Raw genomic sequence first — 26,425 nt, forward strand, 5'->3', positions numbered from 1 at the left:
GGAGAGTAAAAGTTTCTACTAAGCCTGAAAACCTAAAGTTTGAGCCCCAGGACCCAGAGAGTGAAAGGAGAGAACCAACTCTCCAAAGGTGTCTACTGACTTTCACGTGTGTGCCTCGGCAATGCACACAGTCACACATAATAAATACATAAACAGACAAATAAGTATATAAAAATGTTTATATAGTTTTTTCAAAAGGAAGAAAATCCATTGGTATTAACACACTATGTTTTCTTATTTTAATTATATATTTTATTTAACCCAATTTGCCTAAAATATTGTCATTTCATGTAAGCAATACAAAAAACATCAGTGAGGTATTTTACATTATTTCTTCTTTTTTTTTTTTTTAGCTTGAAAAAAATATATTTATTGAGTGTCTACTATATAAAAGCCATTGTGCCGAGCAGAAGCAAGCTGGAGACAGGAGAAGTGACCAAGATACGCACGCAGCTCCTGCCCTCCATGAGTGACATCTCCAATGAGGGATAAAAAGGGCGTATCAAATGCTTAATCAAATGTATGCGATGTCACTGACTGAACTCCAGCTCTAGAACCAACGGACCAAACCACAGCTGAGTCACTCAAGGGCTGGGACCAGGCTCAGTGGTGATCAGCAGATCTCCAGATTACTCAGAGGACTTGCCCAGGATCTACCAAGAAAGCACTAGGAGTGCACTTAGAAAGGACAATGGCGGCACTTAGCAGTTGTCACTTAGGGAAATGGAGGAGAGGCTAGCCTGATCCATACACAGCCAGCGTCATGAGAGGTTAACCTAGTGTTGTTGTTTCTGCCTTCCCTTGGTCTCCCCTGTCTACCCTCTTTCCATCTCATCAGAACACTCGCTGCCCCTTGATTCTGTGAATGCAAATCAAAGCCAGCTAAGAAGGTGCAGCATTGGGTCTCATCTCCCAGCTTCCGCGGTGCCCAAGTTGGCCTCCAAGGATGCGCCTGCTTCGATCTTTCCATTATCTGGGACTGTGGGTGTGCATCAAGGCACCTAGCTCGGTCAGTGTCTTTGAACTCGATTCATTGCTGATTTTGTCTTTTCACACAAATGATGTACAGATTGCAGCCAGCAGAGAGGGAAACATGGGAGGGATTAGAACGAGGGGCCGGGAGAACAGTCTCTGAGATATGGTGGCGCAAGCCTACAGTCCCGGCTACAGAGCTGGGTCATGAGCTCGGGACTTCAAGGCTAGCCCGGGGGAACATAGTAAGGAGAAAAAAAGAAAGTGGAGCTAAATTAACTCAGGCTTACAAAGGTGTGAAGAACAGAAAGGGTCCAGAATCAACGTTCAAAAGAAAAGATAAAGAAGTGCCATGATTTTCCACCAGGAGGCAGAAGATCCTAGAAGCTTAAACTAAAGTCACTCAAGAGAGCTCGGGGGCTCCCTGGCATCTGTGACTTCACTCAGAGGGACTGTTGTCATCGTGAGACCCCTGGGAAGTCCCTGACCAAGGAAGGGAGACACTCGGCAGGTAAATACAGTTCTCACAAGAGTTGGCTCTGAACCCCAAGTTTAAGGGGACCCAGAGTTTAAGGGGACCCAATCCTGTGACAGGTACCTGGAAGAGCATTTGGTGCAGTTGGCCAGCCAATGACACCTTCTTTTAGACCCACATGATCGGAAGGACTCCACGCTGTTTGGGAATGCCTCCAGCAGGCACACAGAGCCCAAGAAGGCTGGCCGAGGCCCCTCCATCAGGACAGTCCAACGGGCTGGACTAGCATTGCAGCTTACAGTCAACGCCGGTAGTATGCAAGTTTCTCAGATGTTCCCGTCAGGCTTCCCCCATTCCCTGGTCACTCTCTGAGAGCCATAGAAGAATCATCTAAAAAACGAAGGCCCCATCCCCCCGGGGGTGGGGGGGAGCACAGCCTGCAGCTCCTTGGTGACGTAGGTTGTGAGCATAGCCAAGAGTTTCTGCTGCATGGCCTGGTTGCTCATGACCAGAGCCGTCAGCTGCACAGCGTCTGTCCAGTCCAAGCCTCTAATGATGGCCGTGGCTTCCTTGATGAGTTTCTGCTGCTCCGCAGGGGGCAGCTCCATTAAGATCTGAGGGACGGGCTTAAACTGCCCACTTGTCATCCAGGCACCTAACAGGCCCCCAACGGTCCCCCCAACAGCTAATCCTGGTGGGCCACCAACCAGACCGCCGACGAAGGCCATTGCCCCCACAACCACGGCACCCCTTCCAGAGTGCTTGACGGCGGCCTTCATTTTCCTCTCCTGGGAAATGGAGCAGAGCAGCTTCATGATGTCGTCGACCATGATGGGCATCTCGGCAGACCTTAAAAGATGAGTCAAAGAGATAGGTGGGTTTTTCTGTGCTTGCCCATTTTGTCTACCTTTACCGTGCTGGAGTCTGGCACCGCTCGGACACTGAGGCCGGCTCCACTCTGCCAGCTCCAGGGAGGCGCTCACCTACATTATTTCTTATACTTAGTCTCTTTTTGGTTTTGTTGTTGTTGTTTTGGGTTTTGCTACTGTTTTGTTTTATTGTGATAGCATTTCTTGTGTAGCCTAGGCTGTCCTAAAATTTGCTCTGTAGATCAAGTTGGCCTCAAACTCACAAATTCACCTGCCTCTGCCTCCCAAGGTCTGGGTTTAAAGGCCTGTCCCACCATCACCAGGGACATTCAAAGTCTTGAACTCTATTGTGCATTTCATCTTTTTGATTTAGTCTGAGACAGGATTACAAATACCCCAGGCGAATGGAAGTCTCTAACAGTGACCTTGAACTTTTAAAATCACTACCTCTGATTTCTGCCTTAGCATATTATCTGCAAAGACAAGACCGTGGGTTTGGAAATAAATATCATTTAAAGAGAAGGCAGACCAGTATTTTACATCTTAAAAATCTAGAAATAGAAACACAACAACAAATCAAGCTATCCCTGCCCTCTTTAGAAAAAAAAAAAAAAATGCCAGCACGTTATACATAGCCGTAAACTGTTCTGAGCAAACTGTGAATAAACAGCAGGCTGGGGAGTCCTGGAAAATCCGGGAGGCCAGAGGATGCCCAAACATGCTGCCAAATGGGGCAAAGTTGAAATTCCTGTGTGTGGTGAGAGTGGAATGTGACACCTCAGCCTACTGAGGCAAAGGGCTTCTCTCTCCCCCTCCCTCTAGACACCCGTCCCCCCCCCCCAGCGCTCCGCTCCCCGTCCCCTCCCCCACCGAGTTCTCTGAAGTTTGAACACTTTTTGTCTTGGCAGGTCTCATGGGGGTCTCGTGGAAGTTTGAGTACAAAATCCTACCTGCCCGAAGCCCTCTTCAGCACACTGCACGCAGCCTAAGGTTCACGGTGGGAACTGAAGGTCTGGGAAGGGACAGCACCCCATATAAGGACAAGTGCGGAAGGCCAAAAAGCGGGGAGAGACAGGCTGAGAGTCTGAGGTTTTGTGGCTTCCCAAGGATCAGCTCTGGGTCCAGGGCTGCCCATGTAATTCTATCCACCGCGTTGCTTGGATGCCTTAGCATGCCAAACGGGGCTTTCCTGTTTATCTTTCTCCTAACATCTGACCTTCGTCATTTAATAAGACCTTTGCTGCTAAATTAGTGTGCACTCATAAAATGTGTCATGTTACATTTATGAGCCTCTAAAAAGCCAAGTTGCATATATATATAAACTCTTTAGGGCCCGTAAGATTGCTCACCTGCTGCCAAGCCTGAAGAACTGACTTTTATCCCCAGCATTTACATAATGGAAGGAGGGAACTGAATTCTTGTAGAACCTACACACACACACACACACACACACACACACACACACACCACGCACACATGCATGCACAAAATAAAATGTTTCGTGAAAATTGCACTATGTTCCCTAAAATTTTCATATAGCAAGAGACAAAATGTCAGCTCCATCCTCAGGTGGTGTGAGGTGGGGTAGACTGAGTGATCTGTAACTCTGTTACTCCAGCTCTAGACAATCTACTTGAGGATAGATGGTGTCGAAGGAGCATGCTAAATGCTGTGTTCTCTGCTTCTGTTAGGGGATGGCCATCTAAGGTATGCGCATGGTAAAAGAGGGAGTAGAAAAAGAAAGTAGTTCCAGCGGCGATCACGACGTTTTGAAGGTAAAACATTTTGTAGGCTGAAAAACAGCCTTTGTCAACCCGCGAAGCAGTTCCCCAAGGACTGTGAAAGGGCTTCCACAGTCTGCCCAACCTTCTGAGGCTCTTGAATGTTTCACCTCCAGATTTTAAGACGTGGGCGAACGTCAAGTCAGACTCAAGCCTCTTGAAAGACAACAGATTCCTGCAGAAGGTTGGGTTGCAGATCATGGGCCATCAAGAAACGAAGGAACACATAAAGCGACGGACCTCCTAAGCCTTCTTTCTGTCCTAGCTGCCTGAAATTTCCATTCCAGAGAAGGAATCCTCGGGGTGGAGCCTGCTCCCTGACAACTAATGACGTCAAACGCTCTGGGAACAGCGATTGGCTCAATTACTTGGCGCGCTCCAGGCTGGGGAGAGGGCAGCTCCGCGAGACTGTCTAGCAGTGACCGATGGGCTCCTCCTTGGCGCAGTAAGCGTCTTTGGTGGCTCAGTGGTTGCTTAGCAACGGGAAACATTTCCTCCTGGGACTAGGCTTTCTTGCTGGGCCTCTGGGGACCCTTCAGGAACGCTGCTGTTGAACCGCTTGGTGAGTCCCGTGAAACTGAGCTTTGGGCAGAACCAGACGCTTAACATCGCCTCTTCAGCGAGGGGAAGCCTCAGAAAAGGTGGAACCAGTGATAGCTTACTATCCTGGGAGACAGGAAAGCGAGGACTAGAGATATTAGGCTTGCCCAAGACCTCATACTGACTGTCCAGATCTATACCTGTCCTGTTCAATAGACGCCAGGTATAAATTTACCCAGAAAAATAAGATATAACCCTGCCTCACATTATGTATTGAAATGATAGATTAGATGTTAGGTAAAGCACATCATTAAAATCAAGACCTCTTGTTTCTAATGGGCTTACTTGAGAAGTTAAAATTGCACAGAAGGCTTTTTATTTCTCCTGGAATTTATCTAAATTAAAACATAGGTATGTCAAGACTTTTTTTTTTTTAACTGTGTGTGTGTACACACCTGTGCGTGCACCTTTGCGTGTGCACATGGGAGGATAGAGACTCATATTAGACTTTTTCAGTTGCTTCTCCACTCTGTTTTTTGAAACATGGTCTTTCACTGACTCTGGAGTTTGGCTACCTTGGCTTGTAGCTCCTGAACAGGTACCAGGCTCTTCCTGCAGCCGCAGCATAAGATGTCCCCCTCCCCCGCCCCAAACACCCCCCAAGCAGCCTCACCGGCAAGGCTTTCCCATCCCAAACCTTGGACCTAATGTAGGGAGAAGGGATTGTAAAAAGCCACCAATCCACCAGGCTGGCAAGCCCTAGGAGTCGCCCGTCCGCCTCTACTCCCCAGTGCTTTGGTTACATGCAGCACTTCCATGCCTTGCTTTTTACACGGGACAAGGGATCCAAACTCAGGTCCTCATGCGTGTTGTCCTGTTTGTTTGGTTTGGTTTTTGTCAACTTGACATAAGCTGGAACTACTTGGGAAGGACTCCCAACTGAGAGAACACTTTTTCCGACTGGCCTAAACGCTTGTGCGCTCAGCGTTTTCTTGGTTGATGAGTGATGTGGGAAGGCGCAGTCTAGTCTATTGCAGGCTGTGCTACCCTTGAGCGGCTGATCCTGGGTTGTATAAGAGTTAGCTGAGCAAGCCAGTGAGCAACGCTCCTCAGTGGTCTTTGCTTCAATTCCTGCCTTCAGTCCCTTCCTGACCGACTACAAGCTGAGAGATGGAACAAACCCTCCCCCACCCCAAGTTGCATTTGGTCAGTGTTTTGTCAGAGCAGACACTCCTGTAGCAAACAGTTTACAGAGGGAGCATCTCCCCAGACCCCTTACCTGCATTGAAAAAAAAAAATCAATATCTTCAGGAAATGTTATGCATACTCAGATCTGAGAAATGGAGTGTCCTACACGCTTCTTTTCATCCTTTCAAATCCAAGATGGTGCAGGCCCCAGATCAGGGCTTCTTCAAGCCAGGCAAATGTCTCCACTGTTATCTTTATGGTTCAAGCACTCTTCTGGGGAAGAGCTTTGACCGGTTTTCTTTGGAGTGAAGCATGTGAATTCGTTTCTCCCTAGTCCTTAATGCTCTCTCTGCCCCATGTCTCTCCCCAGTTGTTCTGTCCAACCTGACATCTTACTTTTTTCTTTTCTTTATCCCATTTGTGTAGGAATAAGGATGGCTTTCCCAGGCACAGAGAATGAAATTGACCTGAAAAACATTGAACACCAGGAAGAAGAAAATCCTATGCTTACCAGACTAAACAAAATAAGAGCAAAAGGAATTCTGAATTATGTAACACTCAAAGAAAATGAACCTGAACCTCAAACCCTGGTGTTTAGGCACACCACAAAAGCTCAAGAGAGGACCAGAAAGCGACAGCAGCCCGTGAAACTGGAGCCTCTGGTAAGTTAAAAAAAAAAAAGAAAAAAAAGGAAACTCCACACAAACAGATCACACATATACACGCAAACATACAATGCACACATATACATATTGTGTATAAGTTGACATAAATTGACATAAGTTAAGGTTAACCTCAACTGAGAAAATGCCTCCATCAGATTGGCCCGTGGGGGGTTGATTGGTGGGGCATTGTCTTGGTTAATGGTTGATGTGGGAGGGTCCGGCTCACTAAAGCGGCACACCCCGGAACTGGTAGTCCTGGAAGATAGAAACAAACAAACTAACAACAGCAAATGGCTGACTGTGAGACTGGAAAGCCAGCCAGTAGGCAGCATTCCTCCATGATCTCTGCTCCTCAGACTTCTGTGCCCTTCGCATTCTCCCAACATTTATCCGTCTCAAGGTGCCTGCCTTGAGCTCCCGCCTTGGCTTCCCCCACGGGCTGTGAGCTGCAAGAGGAAGGACACGCTTTCTCCTCATGTTGCTTTGCTTTTGGTCATGGAATTTATCAACAACAGTAAACAAACTAGGACATCTTGCCAGCAGGAGGGTAGAGTTCAATCCTCCAGCATTCACATTACAATATAAGCCTGGGTGTGGGGCTGGGCAGGTTGGCGGGACATCCCAGTTTGAGGAGGGTGACAGGCAGATTCCCTAAGGCTGGCGATCTATCCAGCCTATCCTACTTGGTGAGTCCTGAGACAATGAGAGGCCTGTCTCAAAAAACTGAGGTGGGTAGTACCTAAGGAATGACAGCCAAAGTCTTTCTCTGCCCCATATACACGTAAGAACACACATGTACTTGAACATACAATACAAAAAAAAAAAAAAAAAAAAACCAAACCCAAAGTGTACTTGTAAGGAAAAGATGACGGGGCACCAATGAAAGGAAAAGTCACAGGGCACCAATGTTGTGAAAGGATAACGATCCGAGTCACGGCACCAATGTTAGGGGAAGGATGAAGAGAGTGGGGGGCATATGGCCCATGGAGGTGCGGCGAGGCCTGAGGGCAAGGGAGATGCCTCTGAGGGGTCCATGTTGGGAATCCCTTCCCTGAGGGACCAGCCACACAACAGTATAGTATGGAATAGAGTTTATTTAGGTCATGGGAGAGTTAAGAGGGTGGTAGAGGCAGAGAGAGAGAAGTAGAGGAGTAGAGGAGTAGAGGAGTGGAGGCCGGCCATGAGCATGTGGGAGAGAGGGGGGAAGGGAAGGGAAGAGGGAGGCTGCAATAGCACAAGGGCAGGAGAGGCCAAGAGAGAGAGGAGGGGTCAAGCAGCTCCTTTTATAGTGTCAGGTCACTGGGGCGGAGCATACCTGGCCACTGCTGGGTAATTGAGGGGTGGGGTATACCTGGCTGTTGCTAGGTAACTGAGGGGTGGAGTTTACAGAATCCCAACAGTACTCACTGTATTCTGCTCCCTTTCCCTGCATTTATCTGAATCTTCTCTTTTCTTTGCCCCATTTTGTCTGTCTCATTCAGTTGACATTCTGGCCTCTGAAGGTCCCCAAGTGGGGAACACTTGGAATTTCATCCTTGAAAAGGTCTTTGAAAACTTAGTAAAACCACACTACTGTGACATCTTCAGTCTGCCTCTCAAACCTATAGATTTAAATTTGAAGGGTTCACACTTGGTTTTCATGGTAAATCTCACGTCTTCCTGTAAATTTATTGTTGATGAGGTTGTGTAGTGGTTTGAATAAGAATGACCCTCGTTGGCTCATGTATTTGAATGTGTAGCCATCAGAAAGTGACAGTATTTGAAAGGATTAGAAGGATTAGGAGATGAGGCATTGTGGGAGTAGAGGCGGCCATGTTGAGGGAAGCGTATGGCGCTAGGCTCAGGCTTTCTTTCTGTCTGCCTGCAGATCAGAATGTAGCTCTAACTATTTCTCCAGCACCTTGACAGTACTCCTGCCACCGACCGTGCTCCCAGCCCCATGGGAATAGACTAAACCTCTGGAACTGTCACCAAGCCCCCAATTAAATGCTTTCTTTTATAAGAGTTGCCGTGGTCATGGTGTCTCTTCACGGCAACTGAACAGTGACTAACGCAGGTTGTGTATGGCTTTGGGAACTGTATTCAGAAAAACTTGAGCAACAGAGAAAAATCACAAAGGAAGCTTCAATCAGCTACACAGCCTCTTCTCACCTCTCCCCCGTGTGCTTGAAGAAGGTACAACGGTATTTTGAATACAATCAGTTACAATCTCATAATTCTTGATGAGTGGAAAGGAGGCCAGCCTCTATTCTAATTAGTTTTGGTCAGCTGGAGTCATGTGGAAAGAGTGAATCTCAGCTAGAGAATGCCTCCATGACACTGACTTGTGGGCATGTCCCTGGGGCATTTCCTTGTCTAATGATTTATGTGGGAGGGCCCAGACCCCAGAAGAGTGAGGGGGGTCCTAAGAAGTATCAGGAAGCTATGGGAGCAAGCCTTGGGAGCAAACACTCCTCTGTGGTTTTCAGTTCCCACCTGGAGCTCATGTCATGACTTCCCTGACCCAAACTAATTAGACTAGAGACTGGCCCCCTTTCCACTGAGTATCTGCTAGAAACTTTCAGGTGCCCCCCGTTCTAAAGGTTCTTCTGCATCCCAGAGCCCTGGTTCTGTTTTGTGTCCGCACACAGACTTGTGTGTTGCTTGTTTCGTCCAACCGCCTAGTGGTCGCAACTGTGTCGCAGTTGGTTAGGGGTAGGTGAGCTTTTCTCGAGCGTAGTTCTAGGAGTGCTGACACCAGGCAGAAAAGTGTTGACTGAGCATTAGATCAGTGACAGGAAGCAAGAGGTCTAAGGCTTGGATGGAGACTTAGAACAGAGAAAATCAATTTCCAACAGGGCAAGAATCTAGTGATACCCCAGATTCAAGCAAAGAGCATCTATTCAGCTGAATTTTCTGCGTGCTGGGGGTTTCTCCATTTAAAATGGAGACCCCTGGTTAACTCACAGGCCCAGCTTTTATTGTCAGGGAATTCCAGGGAGGGGCTATGAGCCTTTTTACCTTGATTGGTTAACTCTATCTCTAGGGGTCTGACTGATTCTACAATTGACTCTGGAGACTTCCCGGTTGGGGCTGTATATTCATTCTAGTCACCTATTCTTACTTCAGGCCAGATGATAAGGTGTCCTCGGATTGGCTGCCTGAGGCTGTGGTTGGCTGACCACAGGTTCCTGGATCCAGGTTCTCATTTCTGGGAAACTTAGGCCCAGTCTCCCTAACGGCCAGCATGCAGCCAGCCTGTCCCGGAGTGAGCCTAACTCAGTCCTCTCAGTAGTGAAGAATAAAGTCTGCAACGACACTAACAAGATAATCCCATCTCTTACTTCCCAAAGCCAGTGCTAAAAATCTACCAAGATCACAAGCAGCCCGAGTACATATATGAACAGAATCGACAGCAACTCATGAGCTCTGGGGTCCTTAGACCATCACCGAGCATGATTGAAAGAGCTTCAATCACTAGTTTTGAGGCTCAAGAAACTGTGAAAAGGAAACAGGTATGATGTGTAAACCACTTAAGCAATCTTTAAACTGTCATGGGGATCATGTTCATATGCTTTTAATTCCTAAGAGTATGCATGTGGTTGCCTGCATTTGCAAAATAGCATGTTTCTAAGGAAAATTAATACTGGAAAGGAGAGCCATGGAGGGAATATCCAGCATCTTTAATGTCTCATGATATTTTTCTTGTATGTTAACAGAAATATATATATATGTATATATATATACATATACATATGTGCATAAATACACACACACACACACACACACACACATATTACTTGTTTGAAATTTGTGATGGGTTTTTTTTCCAGAAATGGGGAACATGAAAAACTCTGAAGAGGGGCAATAAAATGGAGACCAAGCCAGGCATGGTGGTGGACACCTTCAATTCCATTACTTAAGAGGCAGAGGCAGACAGATCTCTGTGGTTTTGAGGCCAGCTTAGTCTGCATAACAAGAGCTACACAGTGAGACCCTGTCTCAAAAAATGACAGAGACCAAGGCAGTACAAAAGACACCATGTAGTCGGTGGCAACTATGAAGCCGTCAACTGCCCTATCGTCCTCTTAGGAAGGAACTTAAGAAAGGCTTGTCAGAGCATGACTTTAAGTCATGGTTCTCAACCTTCCCAATGCTAAGACCCTTTAACACAGTTCTTCATGCTGTGGTGACCCCCCACCATATAATTATCTTTGTTGCTACTTCATAACTGTAATGTTTCTACTGCTACAAATCATAACATATAGCTGTGTTTTCCAGTGGCCTTAGGCAACCTCCACAAAAGGGTTGCTCCATCCACAAAGGGGTTGCTACCCACATGTTGACAAGCACTGTAGATAACTAAGAAAGAAACAGAGATGGGAGAAGTTGTCCTTCCATCTCAAGGGACAATATAAGTAAAGCCAGGAAATGGTTGCCATCTCACAAACTGATTCACTTGGCAGAAAAATGGATCTCATAGTCTTGAGAGTTAAGAAGAAAAGAAAACTTGTGTGGGCATCTTCTGTGGAAGGAATGGTTGAACAGGAATGGTAGCTTTTGAGTGATGAACAGTTCCTGGCTGTAACTGAAGGAATTTGCTAAAAAGGATTAAAGAGAAGTGTGGATGAGAGGAGATGCCCAGGAGAAAGAGAACATCATGTGTGTGTGTGTGTGTGTGTGTGTGTGTGTGTGTGTGTGTGTGTGGTATGGATTGCCCAGAGAGCTTAGCCTTCCTGCTCAGAAATGTGGTCCAGCAACCAGTCAGCTCCACCTCACCTGTGAGCAGGTTAGGGATGCTCATCTTAGGGCTCATCCCAGCAGTACTGATTCAGAACCTGCATTTAAAGACGCCCCCCTACCACCCTCCCATCCACAACTACATTTGAGAAGCACTGATCCCATTAATAAAATAAATGCTTCCTGAAGGCAGTGACAACAGTGATTTCCAGTAGTCACTGCAGCCACCCAGAAGTTTACGACCAGTTATGATGGCAGCCGTTTAAGACTGCATTCTCCAAAAAGCACCAAAGTTGTCCAAAGACGTGCTAAGGATGAGAGGAGACAGCTATGGTACAACTAAGCAAGGTGGGGCTTGCAGAGAGCACGTGAGTGGAGCGAGCCTGGTGGTAAAGGGGAGGGGCAGCGAGACTGCCCTGCGGTTAAGGAATGGTGAGGACCGAGGTACCATTAATGACCGCGAAAGCTTTCAGCTTCAGAACATCCCCCTTTGAGGAGATTTGGGTCTCTGCCTTTTCCCTTTGTTCTTTTCGCAGAAACTGTTTAATGCCTCTGTCCTTGCATAGGTCCACCGGCCCTCTGCAGATGTGTTCTCTCCTTCCCTGTCTAAAGTGCCACGCACGGGTATTGGAAGGAGAGGGCTCTTTGGAATGAGGTCTTCAACTTATCCGAAGTACACTTTCCGTGACCGGGAAGAAGTCATTAAAGCCGACATTAGAGATCCCCTGCAAATCATCAAAATAGTCCATGAGAATGGGCATCTCGGGTTCCTCTACATGATTTCCGCAGTGCCCAAGTCTTCCATCGAATACGATACTTACAATCTAAAGTGAGTTCTCGTTCATGAAGTAACTCATTCGGTATAATAAGAGTGTAAGTGCTATTCGTAACTGACTTGAAGCTAGTGATAAATACGACCAAAAGTAATTGCGGTTAACTCCCAACTCTAAGGGAATCGTCACACACTAATTATATTTATAACTACCATGTATTTTTTATTTTTTTTCTAGCTATAAAAATTAATAATTTTACAGGGCAGTACATAGCCACTGCTGTGTTTCTCATATATTTATGTAGCATTACTTAACATGATGTTATGGTATGTGCTTTCATCAGTATTATACACATTTTTGGTATTTTTTAATTATTGAGAAAAGAGAATTTCGAGCTACAAACAGTGGGTGATGCATGTTTTACATATTACTTTGGCTTTGCTTAAATTTTTTTTATTGTTTTGCTTCATGTGTATTTGAGTATTTGCCTATACATATAAAATACTCATTTACATACTTGTACGACATGAATGAAGTACCCTTGGAGGCCAGAAGAGGGCATCAGATACCCGGGGACTGGGGTTAGAGACAGTTGTGAGCTACTGTGGGGGTTATGGGAACTGAGCAGAGAGGTCCTCTGCAAGTGCTCTCACTGATAAGCCATCTCTCCAACCTCATGGAGCCTTTCCTTAAAGAGTAGAAAGAAGGGCTTCGTGGGCTAAGGGACACTATTTAAGCGACACACAGTCACATTCTCTGCAAGCATCAATAAGAGAAACAATTTGTAGGAAGGATAGTATAAATCCTGGAAAGAAAGGCGACAAACACGCTGTACAAACTAGTCACTCGCAGGCTGCAAGTGATAGAAATGGTTAGAGAGACTGGGAGTGCAGGGAGAGAGGTGGTGAGCTAACCAGGATGACCAGTGTGGTTGAACAAGAAGTTGAAGGGAAGGAATTACGTGGTGGTGCAAAGAACATTCCAGACAGCAAGAGACTGCGTCTTGATTCCCAGAGGTGAGAAGACACCGCAGTGCTGAAGGGGCTAAGAGGAGGCTGGTAGCCAGCTGGAGACCAAAGGAGAATAGAGGTGGATCATTTGGCCTTGTTGGTCATCTGAAGGACTTTAGGTTCTACTCTGAGAACACGTAAAAGAACTGGCCAACTTTAAGTAGAGAAGGATCATTGTGCCTCCCAAAAGGAGCATCGGCTGTTGGGGAGCCAGTGCGGACACAGGAAGAAGGATTAATGCCTTCATTTTGGAAGTCTGAAGAGAAAGTCAACGGGAAACTTCTGAAGACCACAAGCAGAGAACACCACCAGTTCGGGAGGACATAGCAGTGGCCTCTCTGAGCAAGAAGAGTGGAGTTGGTGAGACACAGAGACCACAGGTACAGACTAGGCCGAGAAACACAAGCATTTGGGTTTAGGGATATAAGTTCCGGGATCCTAATTGGAGGGGAAAACAGAGTGGTACCAACCTTTGCTAGTAAAAATAGTCAAACCAGTCTTATTTTGAGTACATGCCTTTTTATCTTCTTTTCATTGTAAACAGAAATAGGTTGATAGATTGAGGAGAATTAGATCTAGAGGCAAGAGTTTTTGTTTTGTTTTGTTTTGTTTTAAGTCAAACGTCTAGTTTCTTTTTAAGGTATTAGGATTAAATAACAGAATTTAAAGCCCCATGACATATAACCTAGTTTTGATATTTAAATACCCCCAAAGTGTTACCATCCTCATCACCTCTTTATTTGCTTGAAAATAACTCAGTTCTAAAGAGGAAGCTACAGATTCTGAAGACAGGTTAATGAGAACAGTTGGCTGGCTGGCTTTATAAACGTATTTCTCGACTTCCATATGGACGTATTCCTATCATTTTCACTTCTGAGGAAGAGAAGCTCAGCAGCCCAGACAGCGCAGACTGCCAGAGCAGGGTCTCACTCCCCAAGAAGGCAGAGAAGCGAGTGTACCCAGTGCAAAGTTGCTTCTCATCGATGTCAACACCGGATGAAAGCCAGGTTTTCCCCAACTCTGGAGGTCTGCTGTACTTCTAGACTATTTAGGTACCTATACCAGGGGAGCTGAGTTGATTACTTTAGATATTTTGGGACTGATACGAGTGACATTGAGAGTTAGGTTCCTGCCCCTCCCCCAACCTGAACATTGTCGATAGAGAAGAAATAGCCAAGAGCCCAAGAATACGTCAAAGGAAGCTAAGCACAGCTTCTCTTTGTGACTATGGAGAAAAGCGAAAGAGATGCTGAGGAAGGGAAAACGCCATTCAGATTTTCAAGTGTCTCCGTGAGAATGCACTCAGTCGGACTCTGCAGCTTTTCTTCTTTCCAACTGGAGGCCGGTAGTTCACAAATCTCGTCATCAACATGGTCCAGGAAGCTGTTGACCTGGAATGTTAGAATACACGAGGATTCAGAGTCTAGGGTTGACTTGGATTCTAGCTTCTCCATAGGCACCCGCTATGAGTCCATGCTGATAATCCAGTGTCTGAGCCTGAGGAGGAACTGTCCCCACAGGCTCATGGCCTGAGCATGTAGTCTCCAGCTGGTAGTGGTATTTTAGGTGGTTTGGGAAACTTGAGGAGGCAGGGCCTTGTCGAAGAAAGTGGGTCACTGAGGTGTGCCTTGAATGGTCATTCCTAGTCCATAGTTCCTTCGCTGTCTGCTTCCTACCTGCCATGATGTGAACTGTCTCTACCATCTTGCCACCCTTCTCATGTGTCTCACCTTAGACTGAGGAAACATTGGCTAAAACTTCTGAGACAGTCACACACAAGCCCATGCACACACACACACACACACACACACACACACACACACACACACACAGCACTTTGAGCCAGCAGGTGAGATGGCTCAGATGGTAAAAGTTGCTCGCCACTGAGACTGAAGACCTGAGTTCGAACCACAGCAACCGTGTGACAGCAACACAGAATGACTTGGAAACATTCTTCTGACTACATACACGCAATGACACGCCTCCCAAATAAATAATAAACAACAAAAAGATACAGGCTTGTAAAAAATATATTTACATGTGTTTTGCCCTGGGAAGAGTTGAGATGTAGAAAATGAACAGATTGAAGGCCTGGCAATATTTTGTAAGGAAAGAAAATTATAGATTAAAAAATCTCTAAGTAACACTAGCAAGTGGATCAATGTCACGGACCCCAACTGTCATCACACACAGCAATTTTCCAGACATGTCTAAAACCATGTTCTTGCTTGGTGTTGATAACCGATGTAAATGAGACACCCAAAGTTGCCTAAGTTTCAGAGGTGCAGGGATGTGAAGAAGAATGGCTGCCATAGGCTCGCATATTTGAAGCTTAGTCACCAGAAAGTGACACTATTTGAAATGATTAGAAGGATTGGAAAGTTTAGACTAGATGGCAAAAGTGTGTCACTGGGAGTGTGGTTTCAAGGATTTAAAAATCTATGCCAGGCCATACTCATATTCATTTTCCTTTCCTCTCTCTCCTTCTTCTCTTCTCCCCCTTCCTCTCGACCCCCCTTGGATGTATGTATGTATTCTTAGCTACTGCTCCAGCACCATGCCTGCCTGCCACCAGGGTTAGGGTTAGGGTTAGGGTTAGGGTTAGGGTTAGGTTAGGGTTAGGGTTAGGGTTAGGGTTAGGGTTAGGGTTAGGGTTAGGGTTAGGGTTAGTGAATTAACCTCTGAAGCTGTATGCAAGGCCCCAGTTAAATGCCTTGTTTTGTGAGAGTTGCCTTGGTCACGGTATCCCTTCACAGCCATAAAACAGTGACTAAGAATAGGCGAGCTGAAATTTCCCATGGTGTAGAGAATGCAAATATATGCTAGTTATAGCTTCAGGTACTGATAGTGGCAAAGGAAAACTTTCAAACTCACCATGCCTGTTTTTACGATGTACTTCCCAGGCCTTTCCAGCAGGAGTTAATTTGAATACACACAAAATGTCAGACACTGAGGTCAGGTGAAAACAAAGCAGGTCAGAGTTTTCCAGGTCAGTAGTAGGAAAAGAAACATTCTCACTATGTTTTATTAATGCAAGATTAGAAATTGAAATTGGTTTGTCACAGTGGTTTATAGCTTCTTGACTAAGAGGTTTAGAGCAGATGAGACTCATTCTTCTGAGCTCTTAAAAACTAATCATAAATGTGTATCTTCATATGTTCAACCATGGCAGGCATCTTACAGATGTTATAGCGGCTACTGTAAAGGGCCTCGGGCTCTAGATTCAGAATGCAGAGCCAAGAACTGAACATCTCACATGGGTGCTGGGAATTGAACTCCAGGTGACAGCGCCAAGAAGAGCCTCAGTCTTGGCCACTGAGCCCCCACTCTGGCCTCTGTCTCACACGCTTTCTGCATGTCCTTCAAACAGGGAAGATCTGGGCTTTGGCTTTTGTGCTTCACCATTGTCCTGTGATCCTAAGGCTCCCACTGACTGTTGGTAAACGTTACTCTCCCAAATTCCCAAACACATATTTGAAAAGATGTCATATCATATTTTACATTTGGCTTATTTCACCGAAGCGGCACACATTTTTGTTGCTGTAGCTAAAATTACAGGAAATAACCTTGTGCTTTAAATTCTTCTTCTTCTTCTTTTGTTTTAATTACATCAGAGACCTTTGAAAGAATCCAGTCTTGCTTTTCCCTTTTAACTTTATCCTGTTCTTGCTTCGTTTCTCGATCTAGTTTCCTTCTGCTGTGTGTAGCTGAAGAACGCCCCTGAGGGCGAACAGGAAGGGCATCTTTAACTAAAACGTTTTATTTAAAAATAATCTGTGTGAAAATAGGCCCACCTTTGAGTTTAATTTGGATCTTGATGCTATTTTTCGTAAGCCATGTCTTCCTCAGCCTTTCTCATAACCCTGTCAATACTGGGTAGTTTGAGGGTCTTCTGTGCTGTTGATATTGAGTAGAAAGAACCTCTCAAGCAGTGGTTTGGAAGGTTCTGGGCCTCCTAACGCTGAGACCCTTTAACGCAGTCTCTCATGCCGCAGTGACTCCCAACCATAGAACTGTTCTCGTGGCTACTTCACAAATGTAATCTTGCTACCGTTGAGAATCATAAGGTAAATATCTGATGGCAACACGCGTTGAAAGGATCCTTTGACCCGCAAGTGGTCATGGCCCACGGGCTGAGAAACTATCACTCTAAAGAGTGAATAATCAACACAGGCTTAATTCCAAGCACCTTGCACAAAAGACTATTAAGTTTAAAATGTCTAAAGAGAAGATGGCAGGATGGCTCAGTGGGTAAAGATGCAGCTGAGCCCGAGGGTGTGAGTTGAACCCCCAGAACCCACCTAGTGGAAGGAGAAAAAACTAACTCCCACAAATTGTCCTCTAAATCCACACACCTGCAAAAATGTATAAAATACAAATGTCTACAGTGGATCTGTACCTTTGGTGAAAGATCTCTCAACTCTAATGGTAGAATAGATCACTGACACTGTGAAATCTCTCTAAAGTGCTATCTGCTGTTTAAACCTTGCCGTTCTCTCTTAAGACTTTCCTTTAATTTGAAAGTCTGTTAGACTTTGGTTAGATTTTAAATGGTATTCACCTTGAACGCGCTCCTCTCTTGACACCAAACAAGCACTTCCATTACCTGCTCTTGTCCTGAGTACTTCACCTATCCGTCCCAATTGCTATTCGCCCACAGGGTCGTAAGTTATGAGAACATCAACAAAAATGACTACTACACAATTAGCAAAAACGCGGTCACCCACGTTTGCAACGATGACACCGAGTACATCGAGATTGAGCGCTGGGAACAGGAGTACCTGTACCACCGAGAGCTCACGAAGATCCCCATCTTCTCGCTCTTCCGAAAGTGGAAGGCTTTCAGCGTGTGGCGGAAGAACGTGCGCTCCAAGAAGATCACCGGCTGTCAAAAAGCCCTCCGGAAGAACCTGTTCATCGTTAACCCTGTATGTATCTCTTAATCGTCTTTTAAAAGCACCACAGGGAAAGAAAGTGTGATGTGGTCGCAGGCGTTGGTATAGAAACGCCGGGCACAGAGTATTTTATCTCGCTACAGTACTCACAGCCTCTGTCAAGCAACCCAGTGATCCGCGGGCTTGCAACCCCTTCACTAGGGAAGCAAAGGGCAGAAGGGTAAGAAGGGGGCTAGAGGCAGCCTAGAAATCTTAAACTGGCGATTCCCTCCAGGAGGGGTGGGCCTCTGTGGACCCCTGCTCCTCAATGAAGAATTATGTTCAGGTGATGAATTATGTTCAGGTGATGTAGAGGTATCCACCCCAGTGGTCTGTTTCTGTGACGCCAGTCACCTTCTAACGTCAGGAGACACCGCTTGCTTCCACCGCTTGCTTCTTGCTCTCTGATAGCTTTTTAGAGGCATGTCAGCTGTACCGCAGAGGAGGTTGAGGGAAGTAAGATTAATGGATAATAATTAAGGTTAATCATGCGAAGTAAATTAATCGTGCCAAGTAAGTGTGTGGGACTGGTCATCTGGGGTCATCTGTTCCACTGAGCGTGCTAAACTGTGCAAGGATAGCCCCATCCCTTCCTTTGAAACATTAACCTCAGACTCAGCCTTTCTAACTTTATTATGAGCTTATTAGCCACTTGAATTTCTTCACTGTGGTTTGAACACCCAATAGATACATTTTTTGGTCATCATGCAAAAATCTTCTTGGATTTGTCTTTTAAATGACCTCTCCCAGTCCCCTTGTCTTCTTCTCCTAAATAATGGGACTTGTCACTGTGCCAGTGACATACTGGGGCATGTTAGTATCTCCTCTTACATTTCTTCCTATTTCCGTGCTAGAAAGTTCTCATCTAAGCTAATATTTACCCAGGAATACACTCACTGTCTTCTATGTCTCCGATATCTATCAAATGCTAACCCACACACCGCAAGCACAACCTATGCAATTAGGTGGCATTAACTGTTGGTTCTTCTAGACTAGATTTTAAAAAAAGATGCAATGAAATTATTCTTTTAATTTCAGAATTTTTTTAACTAACAAATTAACTTTTATTTTGTGCGTTGCCTGGAAGTTTGTCTGTATACTGTATGTGTAAAGAAACCAGAGGAGACTGTTGCATTCCCCGGGAATGAATAGAGTTGCATACCATGGTGAGCCGCCATATGGATGCTGGGAATAGAACCTGGGACCTCTGGAAGAACAGCTAGTGTTCTTAACCAGTGAGCCGTCTCTCCAGGCCCAGTGTGTGTGTGTGTGTGTGTGTGTGTGTGTGTGTGCGCGCGCGCGCGCGCCTGCTTGCCATGGTATACATGTCATAGAGGAAAACTTACGGGAGCTGGTTCTCTCCTTCTGGGGTGTCCCTAGGACTGAGCCCAGGACCTCAGGCTTGGTGGCAAATGTATTTACTCACTGAGCCATTTGCTGGCCCTGATATTTTTACTTTATGATTCTTTGATGAACATAACCAAACGCGTAAGCACCTGCGCCTAGATTTTCCTCAACAGCCTCACTGATACATAATTCACACGCTTGCTATATATTTAGTTACCCACAGTCTATAACTTAGTAATGTTTAGTGTGCTCACAGGGTGGACTAACCATTTCCACCTATCTGGAATTCTGGCACATATCCATCACCCTAAAAAGAAGCTCTATTGGCCAGAGATGGCCATTCTCCATTTCTCCCCAGCTCCTTGTTCCTCTCCCGACATTAGCCTCGGTAACTTTGCCTACTCTGTGCTTAAGGAATCGTACAGGATGACACTCATTTCCCACTTAGCATACTCTCCTCAAAGCGCACCTATGTTGCAAAATACCACCTATTTCCACTGGCTAACTACATTTATTTGTGTGGTTCTACCTATTTTATTTATTTCTTGATAGACATTTGAATTATTCCAACTTCAAATAATGCTTTTATAAAATAAGTGTAATTACAAATAAACACCTACGCATATTTTCCCTAAGCATATTATAAATTCTCTAAATATTTTTCTGAACATACTATAAATACTCACTTATATGTTTCTTATATGTTTCTTCCCTGGGCACATTATTGGCATGGAAGTACTGGGTGTGTCCTTGGTGACTCTGTTTACCCCTTTCCAACACATCTTGTAGGCCACGAAAACCCAACAGTAAACTCTCTGTGTCCTGGCCTCTTAGAGGATAAGTGGTCCCCTTTGTGACCATCGTGGCTGGGCATTGTGAAGTCTTTAGTGGCCGCAAGCTGAAGCTAATGGAATTTAAGACGCATGGCTTTCTGCTACCTGCCCTTCATCTCATCCTTTTAATAGCTGATAACCTGAGTAATTCTTTTACAAGTTTCTGAAAAGTTCCTACTTGATGTGTGATTTTTGTACACATTAGTCAAGTTCACACACACCTATAACTCCTTCATAACCAGTTTTTGTTTTGCACATATTTTTGCAATGTCTGACTTTAAAAATTAAACAATGGCTAATTCTTCTCTTCACCCAGTATCTACGACCAGCTCTTCTGAAAATTAATGAGATGTGCTATCAGCTGAGTTTTATGGGCCTTTGTTACATTGAAAAATTTCACACCTACACCCTGCAGGAATTCAAGGCTGCACAAATTGTACGACTACAGGAGGTAACAGATGCTGTTTGTCAAGTTTCAGAGTCCTTTCTTCCCAGGAGACCCTGCTGTGACTAATCAAACCCGTAAATGTTTAGGTGACAGAGCGCCTGGAATATTTCCGATATGAGGCAAAAGATGTGGTCAGGAAGTCCTGCCGATTTGCCTTACGGGCTGCCGGATTTATTCCTGATGACTGTGAAGTTGAAACCCATGAGGGTATGAAGATCTGAGAACAGGGAGTAGCCTTCTATAGCACTCCCTTCTGTCTTCTCCTTTTTCTTAGAGTTAAATAACCTCCTTCACTTCCTCCCAAGTCCCGCTTCTATGCGCAGATTCTATACATTTGTTCTGAGTTGTCACATATCCAAGGATTGTGTGGCTTTCGTGTTTTGTTTTGTTTTTTTCTGTCAATGGCTATCGGAAGATGAATGTTTTTCAAAAGATTTGTGCCTTATATTGTCCTTAGATTACTTTAGGATCAACATTGCAAGTTTTATTGATGCTCCGTTCGATTTACCCACTTACGGAGAATCCGAAAAGATGACCTACACAGAACAGGCCAGCAAAAGGCATCACTGCATGAGGCTCACGTGGTGAGAGCATCTTCATTCTTTCAGGATAAAGTAGGGAATCTATCCTTAAGATATGAAAAAGTCAGCCCTGTGCTGGGGAGATGGCTCAGTGGATACCCCCACAAGCCTGACGACCTGAGTTTGATTTCTAGAACCCACGTAAAACATAGACGCAGCCCTCCCGTAAGGACATGAGTATATATTAAATGAATAAGTAATTCTTTAAAAAAAGAAAGGAAAACTCAATGCATGTTCTTTGGGCTAATAGCTGCTGTCAAGAAACATTGGTATACTCCATGAGTCCCGTGTCACCACAGGGACATGTACATGAGTGTCCGGTTACAGGGGTGAGTCCCCCAAAGAACATGCACCTTGAGTCTGGGTTACAGGGGTGAATCTCTCAAGAGTACATGTAATTTATCTTGTTCATGCAAATATTTCATACTTTACCTACAGACCCAAGTTACGCGCATTGTATGCATTGAGTTTTTCTTTCTTTTTTTAAAGAATTATTTATTCATTTAATGTATATGAGTACACTGTAGCTGTCCTCAGACACACCAGAAGAGGTCATCAGATCCCATTGCAGATGGTTGTGAGCCACCATGTGGATGCTGGGAATTGAACTCAGGACCTCTGGAAGAGCAGTCAGTGCCCGTTACCTCTGAGCCATGTCTCCAGCTCCTGAGCTTTCCTTTAAAGTATTTTGAAGGACTCCTGTAGTCCGTTGACCAGAGTATCAGGGCACATTATTCTTAATAACCACCTTGCTCATCACATAGCCCAGGGGAAAGTTCAAGCTCCTAGTTAACTCACTGTCCTGTAATTGAATATATTTGTGCTTTCTGGGGAAGAAGGTCTAAGAACAATTTCAAACTATCTCATGTTTTAATATAATTCAACCCAAATTCCAGGAGACCCAGTGTCTTACTTTTTAAGCTATTACCTTAGAGTTGCCGTGAAGCATCTGTAAGCAATCGCAGAAAGCTAAGAGTGTCTGCCTTTTCCCTTAAGCTTCATCCGCCTGAATGATTACCTGATCCAGAACACCCTGCATGTCCTAACCGTCAATACCGCCAGCTCTCTGCTGAATTTCTTCTTGGACAAACTGAAGCGCACTCCCTCACCAGACGTCATCCAGAAGTGGGTCAGCGAGGAGAAGCCCGAAGTCACTGAGAAAAAGGTACAGCTGCTCGGAATGGCGTCTCCGGGTGTTTACCGAGCTTCGTCTACGTGTCAGATATTTTTGGTAGTATTTTCCATATTTTGGAAAAACAGAGAAGTTTCTGTTCAGATATTATATTAGTGTTAATTGCCACCTTGACACAACCTGAAATCATCCAGGAAGGGAGTCTTGATGAAGAACTGTATACATAAGGTTGGCCTTTGGGCATGACTATAGGGTTGCCTGCCCTGTTCCTAACTGATGAGGAAGACCTGCCCTGAATGTGGAAACCGTCATCTCCTGGCTGAGCCCTGAGCTATACACATAGAGGGAGTAAACGAAGCAGACCGGGGTGTGATTGGCCTCGGTCCTCGACTTTGGGTGTAATGCAGACAGCGGCTTGAGTTCCCGCCTTCACCTCCCCTCAGCAACAGCCCGTAGCTTGGAATCGAGAGCCCAGTCAACCCTCCCCTGTGTTGCTTTCTGCCAGGGCATTTTATGACAGCAACAGAAACGAGCAGGGGCCATATCCGTCTCAGGACTGGACTGTTGAATGTATGCCCCTTTTCTACTTAAGGCTGTTTTCCAAGTCTGCTCACTTTTCCAGTTTTGTGGAGGCGATACCTTTATATTGCTGTGTCATCTTCCAATATTTTCATCTTTGCTCTTCCTATGGTATGATTCCCAGAAAGACTTCCACATGCCCAAGATCTCAATTCAGCTCCCTGTGTGAACTCAAGTCCACTCATCTTTTATGTTCGCTTTCCTTTACAGCATCCTTCTAGATGCTTTAGGATCTTTGTAACGATGTACGTGTGGTCCTTCCAGGGGGCCCCACTGATGGAAAAACAGGAAGATGATGAGTCTCTCATCCCCATGTTCCTCACAGAACTGATTCTGACGGTCCAATCGCTACTCTTCGAGCCTTCTTTGGAAGACTTTCTGGTGTGTATTTCATTATCCAAATACCTGCAGATAAGCAACCTTTAAAATAAGGAAGGAACTTCTTTGGGGTCAGCTGTCTGGCAAGACTGCAGTTACCACTGTCCCCTTGCCTGGGATGGATCAGAAGTTTGGCAAGGCACTCTCTCACGAGGATGCCTCAGGGTGGTACAAACCTCACACTGAGCAAAGCCCTCTGATGGGCGTCAAAGACACTGTTCTAAACATCACTTCTGAAGTCTTTCCAAAACCATGTTTTACCTTAGGAAATCCTGTCTTTTGGTGATGTGTCTTTTTAACAATATCCCGCAAACTTACACTAACTACATTTCCTCTTGTTTTATGAATACAGGTGTGCCTGCATACCTAACGCACCAGGAGCTTATATGCACTTGGATACATTTTACAGTTAGAGGTCCTATTGTGTTCTCTGTCCATCTTACTTTTTTATTCAAACTTCTTTTTCTTCTATGATTTACTTTTAATTTTATGTGCACTGGTGTTACTGTGAGGGTGTCAGATCTTCTGAACCTGGAGTAACAGACAATTGTGAGCCACTGTGTTGGTGCTGGGAATTAAACCTAGGCCCCTCCCTCTTCCCACCTCCTTCCCTCCCTCCTTCCCTCCCTCCCTCTCTCTCTCTGTTTCTTACTCCTTAACATTATAGTATAGGCATTTCATTAGTTACTTTGGAAACATCTTTTGGAAAGAGTATAGTATTTTACACACACACACACACACACACACACACACACACACACACACACACACCATAGTTCGTATGTCCAAGCCACCATTTTTGAATATCTTTGTTTTCTCTAATCATTTTAGCAACTATGAGTTATTCCACTGTGAATGTCTTTGCACAGAAATCTCTGTGTCTATGTCTAACTTTTAATCTCAGCTTATACTTCTAGAATAGAAACGGTTTCCCAAATATCAATACATTAGTAATCATCGTTTAAATTTTTCTGTTGTTTCATTTGGTTTGCCTTCTCTCACAGCCCTCCAAGGTTATTAACATTTCAGATCATCACAATGTGTTGCCTTGTTTTCCTTTCCCGAGACAAGACTTCTCCATGTAGCCTTGACTGTCCTGGAACTAGAGCTGTAAACCAGGCTGGCCTCGAACTCACGGATCTCTGAGAACCTCTGCCTCCTTAGTGCTGGGATGAAGGGCTTGTGTTGCCACCAGCAGCAATCTGTCTCTTTTCCAATTAGAAAACGTTTGCTCTGAAAACAGAACTGTGTCTTCTGATTTGGCATAGTCTCAGAACCACAGAATCAACACACCTGCTGTGGCTGTTGTGTTAGTCCCTTTAAAAAAAGATTTTATTTATTTACTCGTCTGGTCCTGCATTCGTTCAGTATTTGTGTGTGTGTGTGTGTGTGTGTGTGTGTGTGTGTGTGTGTGTACTCGTGCACATGCAAGTGCACACACTGTACATGCAGAACATCGAGGAGACCAGATGAAGGTGCAACATCTGGATCTAGAGTTACAGGCAGTTGTGAGCTTCCCAGTGTGGGGGGCTGGGTCCTCAACTCCAGCCCTCCGAGCCTCTGAGGCATCTCCTCAGCCCCAGGATGAGTGATTCTTAATCATCAGGAAATCCAGGAGCTTGGTGAATACAGTCACCTGTGCTGACCTTCTATTTGTCGTCTCTCTGACAGGACGGCATCTCTGGGGCGATTACTCACTTTGAAAACACGGTGCTGTCCGTTCCTAATCTGGTGCCTGACCCATACTTTAACGCTTTCACCAGCCCGTTCATTAACAAGAAGGTTGAGGAGAAGACCTGCGGCCCGGGGCCAAGCCTGTCAGCCGTGTTTGAGGATGATCGGAACCTTCTCACCATTATCACACAAATAAAGGTAGACCGGCTTTCACTAAACCTATGTATTCTATTTCTGACCCATAAGAAATGGAGGCAAGCATGTTCTGACAAGCACCTAATCTCTAAACAGTAAAAAAAAAAAAAAAAAAAAAAAAAAACCTGTCCTTCCCAGAGCCAGTGTTAAGCAAGTAGGTGCTGGCTGCCAACCTTGATGCCCTTAGTTTAATCCCAGAATCCACACACTCGTGCAAGCAAGCTGTGCTCTGACCTCCATCCGCGCATGGGGCACCTGCAATGTGCAGAATAAATAAATAGAAATATAAGAAAAACATTTAAAATGTGCTGCAAAACCAAAGACAACACTGACAAACAAATCCTTACTGCGCCTGGCAGAACAGCGGCCTGTAGTTAGCAAACTCTTGTCTTGTGTCTCTCTTGGGCCACCATATCGGGTGCAAGCAGAGCAGAGCAGGGTCTTCCCAGCCATCATTCTGATTGGGGTCATCTTTTCTTAGGTGGTTTGTATTTTTTTAAACACGGTGTAATTATCCATTGCCCTTAAGTGTGGAATGCTGATTATGTGTGTATTTATTTTTTTGGGGGGAGGGTGCAGGTGGATGTGGGGAGATATGCTTGTGAAACAGCGTGAGCTTGGAGATCAAAGACAAATTGTAGGACTGGACCTGGGGATTGAGCTCAGGTCATCAAGTGTGACAGCCAGTGCTCTCCTTCTGTGAGCGTCTCCAACATAGGTGCTAACTACAGCTCACTTAAAGACGTTGAAAACACTATTCCACACTAAGTTCTTTAGCCTAAATGTCTCAGTCTTAAAATGATTTTAGATTTACTTACTTACTTTTATTTTGTTTTTGAGACAGGGTCTCTCTATGTAGACCTGGCTGTCCCAGAGTTTGCAATCTAGACCAGGCTGGTCTGAAACTCACAGTGATGCTCCCTCCGGCCTCTGCAGTGCTGGGATTAAAGGCTTAGGTTGATTTATTTTCTACGTGTGAGTTTTTGCCTGGACATATGTCCTACACGCATGCAATGGTACATGTTTCCCAGAGCCCGTGGAGGTCAGAACAGACATAGAACTTCATGGAATTAGAATTACAGACAGGTGTGAGCACCACATGGATGCTGAGAACCAAACCTGAGTCCTCCACAACTGCTAAACCATCCATCTCTCCAGCCCCCAAATAGCCCAGCTTTAAATCCAAAGCGCATTTACACATTAATGCATTGATATGGGAAAGGAAAGAACAGCCCACTCTAGGTGAAATTTGTTTCCCCCAGTCTCGGGTAATTGGGCTCCTGAAATAGAAACAGGACCGTGGCCTCTACTCTCGACTGCCTTCTCCCCTTG

At 45.1% G+C, this 26,425-nt stretch overlaps 2 protein-coding genes across 3 annotated transcripts in view; one reads left to right on the plus strand and one right to left on the minus strand.

The window, feature by feature from the left end:
• Positions 1–324: 324 nt before the first annotated feature.
• Positions 325–3,393, minus strand: LOC308432281 (protein C19orf12 homolog). Of its 2 annotated transcripts, none has more exons than XM_080932060.1 (2): positions 3,267–3,393; positions 325–2,296 (listed from the first exon to the last, which is right to left on the minus strand). In XM_080932060.1, exon 2 carries the CDS (start codon positions 2,284–2,286, stop codon positions 1,834–1,836), a length of 453 nt encoding a protein of 150 aa, XP_080788186.1. In that variant the 5' UTR covers positions 2,287–2,296; positions 3,267–3,393; the 3' UTR covers positions 325–1,833. The 2 variants fall into 2 exon arrangements, with proteins under 2 accessions (XP_080788186.1, XP_080788185.1); XM_080932059.1 differs by lacking the exon at positions 3,267–3,393 and adding an exon at positions 2,355–2,410.
• A 2,866-nt stretch (positions 3,394–6,259) lies between these two features.
• The window catches only part of DNAH6 (dynein axonemal heavy chain 6), a gene marked incomplete at both ends in the record, with an annotated part of 168,476 nt that continues 148,310 nt past the window's right edge, over positions 6,260–26,425 (plus strand). Inside the window, 10 exons of the mRNA XM_080932360.1 lie at positions 6,260–6,487; positions 9,823–9,984; positions 11,776–12,038; positions 17,653–17,920; positions 20,423–20,557; positions 20,641–20,761; positions 21,012–21,138; positions 22,132–22,300; positions 23,111–23,227; positions 24,896–25,096. Coding sequence (XP_080788486.1) covers positions 6,260–6,487; positions 9,823–9,984; positions 11,776–12,038; positions 17,653–17,920; positions 20,423–20,557; positions 20,641–20,761; positions 21,012–21,138; positions 22,132–22,300; positions 23,111–23,227; positions 24,896–25,096 — 1,791 coding nt within the window. The remainder of the gene's footprint in view (positions 6,488–9,822; positions 9,985–11,775; positions 12,039–17,652; positions 17,921–20,422; positions 20,558–20,640; positions 20,762–21,011; positions 21,139–22,131; positions 22,301–23,110; positions 23,228–24,895; positions 25,097–26,425) is intronic.

The sequence above is a fragment of the Micromys minutus genome, assembly GCF_963924665.1.
Source record: "Micromys minutus genome assembly, chromosome: 18".
NCBI lineage: Eukaryota > Metazoa > Chordata > Mammalia > Rodentia > Muridae > Micromys > Micromys minutus.

What these genes read in the sequence shown, in the direction of transcription:
- LOC308432281 (XM_080932060.1), bottom strand. Translation starts at nt 2,286, where the DNA reads ATGCCCATCATGGTCGACGACATCATGAAGCTGCTCTGCTCCATTTCC.